This window comes from Papaver somniferum, chromosome 7, assembly GCF_003573695.1.
Source record: "Papaver somniferum cultivar HN1 chromosome 7, ASM357369v1, whole genome shotgun sequence".
NCBI classification, from domain to species: Eukaryota; Viridiplantae; Streptophyta; class Magnoliopsida; order Ranunculales; family Papaveraceae; genus Papaver; species Papaver somniferum.
In genome coordinates this window covers 168,008,304-168,014,146 of record NC_039364.1, presented here as the reverse complement: position 1 = coordinate 168,014,146, position 5,843 = coordinate 168,008,304, and the positions used below count along the sequence as shown (strand labels likewise).

The 5,843-nt window shown below is 37.5% G+C and overlaps 1 protein-coding gene across 1 annotated transcript; it reads left to right on the top strand.

Moving 5' to 3' along the window:
- The first annotated feature begins 1,769 nt into the window (after positions 1-1,769).
- Positions 1,770-4,651, top strand: LOC113299018 (B2 protein-like). Its single transcript, XM_026547944.1, has 5 exons — positions 1,770-2,629; positions 2,809-2,909; positions 3,561-3,644; positions 4,014-4,124; positions 4,229-4,651. The coding sequence occupies exons 1-5, from the start codon at positions 2,047-2,049 to the stop codon at positions 4,286-4,288; spliced, it is 939 nt and encodes a 312-aa protein (XP_026403729.1). The 5' UTR covers positions 1,770-2,046; the 3' UTR covers positions 4,289-4,651.
- The last annotated feature ends 1,192 nt before the right edge of the window (positions 4,652-5,843 follow it).

Below are 5,843 nucleotides of genomic sequence, written 5' to 3'. Positions count from 1 at the left end.
AATTAGACAAAGATACGGTGGGGGTGATTTTGCTGTTTGTTTCTGGGCTAAATAGATGGAGGGGTATTGTAGACAGTTCTGGAATTTGGGGTTTTTATTCCTCTTTTATTTTGGTGGAGTTATCTTCTACAGATGTTGACAGCCTTGGGGCTTGAACGTGCGCGTTATTTTAGTATCAAAAAAAAAACCCTATAGCGCCTTTTGCAACCGTTTCATCGTGACCTGGCGTGTGGCGAGTGGGTAAAGGTGTTCAAAATTTTAATGCAATAGAACGGTAAGTCAAACCGTTTTGACCCGAGTTAACGATTTTGATTCTTGAGATATTTTGTAAAAGGGTCGGATATTTTCAGTCATATTAGGGTCTGGGTCGTAAAACATGTCGTTGATGCAGTAGGGTCATAAACTGATTTTGACCGTCTGATATGATTACTAGAATACCCTTATGAAATAGTTGAATGACCTATTACCCTAACCCAGTTAAACACTCCGCTAAACTGAGCTTTGCGGCTACATTTTGGACAGAATTTGTGGTGGCAGTTGACAGGGAAGAATTTATGTATCGGCTTTCTTGGTGGTTGAATGAGATAAGACACGGATTTCAAAGTTAAATAAGAAATTGGAGTGAATATTACATTTTGGACAGAATTTGTGGCGCAGACCACGGAGGAACAAGCTGCTGCCAAGATTCTTACAACCAAATAATGATGGCTTTAAGTGATGGAAATTCTTTTTCTTGTTTGATGAATGATTATCGTTGCCATGGTGTCTAACGCAACTGATGCTACATGCATTGGGAAGAAAACTGAGATCATTAATGGGAGGAATTAGCTAATTAAGGCACACTGAAAGGTCTCAAAGCAGAGGAGGAAACAAATTCTTTTGAATCAGTACTATAAGTTCAAGTCTCAAGTACCAAAGAAGAGTATATCAATGTTCCAATAGAATATACTAAATCATGTGTGTACAATTTTCACCTACCAAATACTTTGACTTCGATCTTCAGGTTGAAGTTGAGGATTACCGGCGACTTGAAATCCTTGCTAAACCTCCCATTGCTCCGATTAGAGAGGCGAGCAGGTGGCTTCTGATGTTGGCCGGTCATAATGGTTGCTAGAGAATAGGACTTCTTAATCCCCAGCACATCATGTGTTCGCGAAAAGGCCTGAGCCGGAAAAGAAAAGATAAACGGAAGAGATATTTTTCCTCCGGAGTCCGGGTGGAAGGAGATGGAAAGGGAGTAGAGGGTTAAATATTTTAACAGTCCATGTCAGTCGGCTAATTGTCAAGGTTTTTGGCAAAATACAAAAGTTAATTAACGATTATTTAACGGTCTTCGGTCAGTCTACGACCCAAATACATCACCCATATGTTCTAAGACCCAGATACGTTCTAAGGCTCAGATCCTAATATGATAAAAAATATACGATCCTTTTATAAAATATCTCTTGATTCTTCACCTAACAATTCTATTAATAATTCCGCGTCCATATTTGAAATTCCCCACATTTTCCATGGTGCTGCAGCTGCTGTATCCGCATGTGTGGTGTAGCTCTAAGTCTTGCCAGGTCCAAAGAGCTGTAGTTATCATCAACATCTGAATCACTAACAACCAAGAAGAAGAAGATCTCTATACACTTGTACATTTGTGATGCATGACTAATAAGAAGACACTTGTAAAGAAGACTATAACAAACAACAAAACCATAAAGTCTTGCCCACTTAAAAAGAAGAATATCCTTTGTACTTGGTCATTTTTTTTTATCAAACTCAACAGTTAACATAACACCTAGGCCAATAAAATTCAAAGTGGGAACCAATTAAAAATCTTTCAAATACTTTGAACTCTTCAATGCAATTCAACTCTTTTGTGTTGCTTATCAGCAAAGTCTATTTCTTTGAAACTTCCTCTCCGTTTTCTTCAATCTTTATCTAATACCAACAAATCTTAACTCTTAAGTATCAAACTCATTGCCTTTGAAGAACCAATTTTTAAATCTCATTTCAATCATATACCCCATTTCTCAATTATTCATCAATACAATAGATATGGAGAACAACCATAATCAACAACAATCTTTCTGGCAGTTTAGCGATCAACTCAGGGTTCAGTCATCAAACTTTGCTAATCTATCTATAAATGATAATATTTGGGGGAATTCATCATCATTTGCTTCAAAAAGGCCTGAAGAAAGAAGGAATTTTGATATTAGAGTTGGTGGTGAAAGGGTTTTATCTAATCAAAATATTAATAATAATAATTACTTGAAGCCAAAAGGATCAGATTTTAATGGGGTTAATGAAGGTTGGAAGTCTGGGAATAATAACCCATTTGGTGGAGTTGTTGGAGGAAATCAGAAGAATTTGAATATTAATGGGTTTTATCCAAAAACTGGAATCAATTACAGTAACAACATCAACAAGAATAAGGAAGAGGATTTGGTGAGTAATACAGGGAAGAAAATTAATAACAACAACAAAAATAAAGATGAGAGTAATAAAAACAGTGTTGATAAGAGATTCAAAACTCTTCCAGCAACTGAATCTCTTCCTAGAAATGAAACTGTTGGTGGGTATATCTTCGTCTGTAACAATGATACCATGGAAGAAAACCTCAAAAGACAACTCTTTGGTATCATCTCTAACTGTCTCTTTCTTATCTGATGTTCGTTTCTGATTACTTCAAATTTTATTTTACTTAGTAAACGTTTAATTGGACTAACTTCTGTTTCATTAGGGGATTTCTATTAATTGGTTTCTCTGAATTGTGTGGTTTTGTTTTAATTTTGCTACTTTGATATGAATTTCTAGGACTTCCACCAAGATACAGAGATTCAGTGAGAGCAATAACACCAGGGTTACCCCTTTTTCTTTACAACTACTCCACTCATCAACTCCATGGAATTTTTGAGGTTTGTAATTCAGTTTTCTACTTATACAGTTAAGATAGGTTTCACAAAACTATAACTAAGAATTTGATTGAATTTCACTCACTAATGACGTCTTAAAGATGTGGAATAATGCCATATGGAATCCTTAAGTTCGTCCCATATCTTCATCAAGAGACTACAGTAAGTTGACTTCGTAAAACTTTTGCTATACATCGACAAGTATTACCGAATGTTTGAACTGTAAACTAGAATTCAGTTGTACCGAACATCATTCATTCTAAACTAATGGACTTGTAAATATCATTTGATTTGAAAGATTGTAAGTTGAAACGATGATATTGATATTCAAAAGAATCAAGACACACCTAGAAGTTACACTTATCATAGAAAGGACAAGGATGTTATTCTAATTGTGTTCTAGGAGGTTTGGATAATCACTAGTAGTTGTATATAAGTAAGTCCGTTCATTTTGGGATGGATCTATCCTGGAAGATCATCCAGTGGGTTAAAGGGCTAAAGATTGTTTTTCAGAAATGGACTTTTCTAGAAAAGTGTATTTTGCATGTTTCCAGGAGTATACTTAGCGGAAACAAAATTTACATGTTCTGGGACCATTGGGAGCAGATCTTGCATGTTACTAAACCAGTATTTATCTTTTTTATTATTGTTTAGGCGGCAAGTTTTGGAGGGACGAACATTGATCCATCAGCGTGGGAGGATAAGAAATGTCCGGGTGAATCCCGTTTTCCAGCTCAGGTACATACTCCATAAATGTTTAATCGCTTGCTGCGACTTGTTTAGTATGCTCGAGAATCTTGGATAATATACTGATAGTAGCACCAAACCTTATAAGCTTCTGGACTGAAGCCCATGATATCAGAAAGCTTTATGGACGTCTTAAACAATAATTCTTATGTTAATTGTCCACCTTAAGAAAACAGAACCAGTCAATGAACTGTGCTAGCAAAATGTTATGCAATCCAGAGGATTTCTCCTAATCTTTAGTCCAAATTGAGATTTGTGATAAAACTGCACTTTGGACATATTTCTGAAACCGTTCTACTCTTTTAAGTTGCAGTTACTGATTTTATTAGAGGTACTAATATAATTTCTCCCATGTTATAGGTACGAGTAGTTACACGCAAAATCTGTGAGCCATTAGAGGAGGACTCATTCAGGCCCGTACTGCACCACTATGATGGACCCAAGTTCAGGCTAGAATTGAACATACCAGAGGTAAAGTAATACCAACATTTTACCACTTCTTATGTGATACGACCTGAGATTGCCTTGCATGCGAGTTGTGACCATCTATATGCATGTTTGTTCTCTGTCTACAGGCACTTGCCCTTTTGGATATATATTCAGACGAGAGCTCATTGAAGGAGATCCTTTCTTGAAGAGAAAATGAGTAATTTTATATATGAAAAGATGAAGGGAAATTAGATAGGTAAGAAAGTGAGACATCACACACATACAAAAGAGAAAAAGAGAAGATTAGAGAATACAGATGACGTACTAATAATACTAAATAAAGTTTGTTGTTTATGGAGTTTCAAAAGAAACTCAATGGAGGGGAAAAAGTTCACCCCACCATTGTTTCTACAGATGTGTTCGTTTGATTTCAGACATTGCTGTTCGTGTTTATATTTTGTGTGTTTAACGAAATCTTTTAATCATGTAATGTGTCTGGTTGTGTATATCGTTTGAGTTTCTGGGTATATTATAAGAACCACAAAGAAAAGCTATTCCCATATGCCTACAAGATTGGACGTTGCTTGATTGTACCAGTTGAATCTTGCACCACATCTAGCACGCGTTTTCTGGAATCTAGCATGCATTTTTATTAAATTAATGTGAAATTACATGTGGAAATGTTATGTCCATAGAGTCTATTGTTACAATAAAACTTATAGGTGGGGGAATTATATTGTCCCACGATGTTGTTGCAAGCTTCCCTATAGAGTAATTGTCTGCTGCTCGATTTGCCAGATCGTCCGCTGCTTGATTTCCTTCTCCGTAGATGTGCCTGATAGTATATTGTTGAATTTGGGTAAACCTATACTTGATTTATGCAATCTGGTTAGAAATGTACCATGGAGCGTCGGCGTCCGAGATTAGAAATCTCGTTAAGTTCTCCGAGTCTGTTTCAAATTGAATTTTTGATCATCCTCGTTCCGTTGCCGTTCTAGAATCGATGAGCATGGCCCAAGTTTTTGGTGCAAGTGCAGTGGTGATACTGAGTGGTTGTGTTATTGCTAAGATTGTACCGGCCTCCTCGTTTCGGCATATAATACATGCTCTCGTTATTTCAGGATATCCCCTTGCTGCTCCGTCAGTGTTAATTTTGATCCAATCTAAGTGGGGTTTGAGTCATCCCACGAAGATGGTTGTTGTTGTTAGTGTTGTTTGCGCTGAGTTCGGATAAGGTTGCATCCCAGGTAGTACTGGCGATAGGTGGTTTTGAGCCCATGTATATTCATGCTGGGGTTTAATGGCCATCTGCATTATATTCGTTGGATTTGGCAGTTGCTGGTGATAGACTGCACCGTTTCTAGCTATCCATAAGGAGCAAAGAAGGAAGCAAAAAACTGTGGTGACTGGGGTAGGAGCTTTTGTTTTGAGGATTAGGGAGACTGTCGTCTGATGGGGCAGTGAGGTGGGTATGCTATGAGTAGGGTTTTGGTTGTTTGTGAGATGAGCTAGTAGGAGGTTCCAGGAATCAAAGGTTGTTTGACAATGAAGTAGAATGTGACTGGACGTTTCAGGACTAGAACTGCATTGAGGACATAGGTTGGAGTTGGTGAGTTGGATGCGGTTGAGAATGTTGAGGGTTGGTAGACCCTCATTAATTGCTTTCCACAAGAAAAGTTGTACTTTTGGGGGACACGGGAGTGTCCAAAGGAAGGTAGTTGGTGGGAGAGGGTTTTGATGGGTTTGTGCAGATTCGTTGAT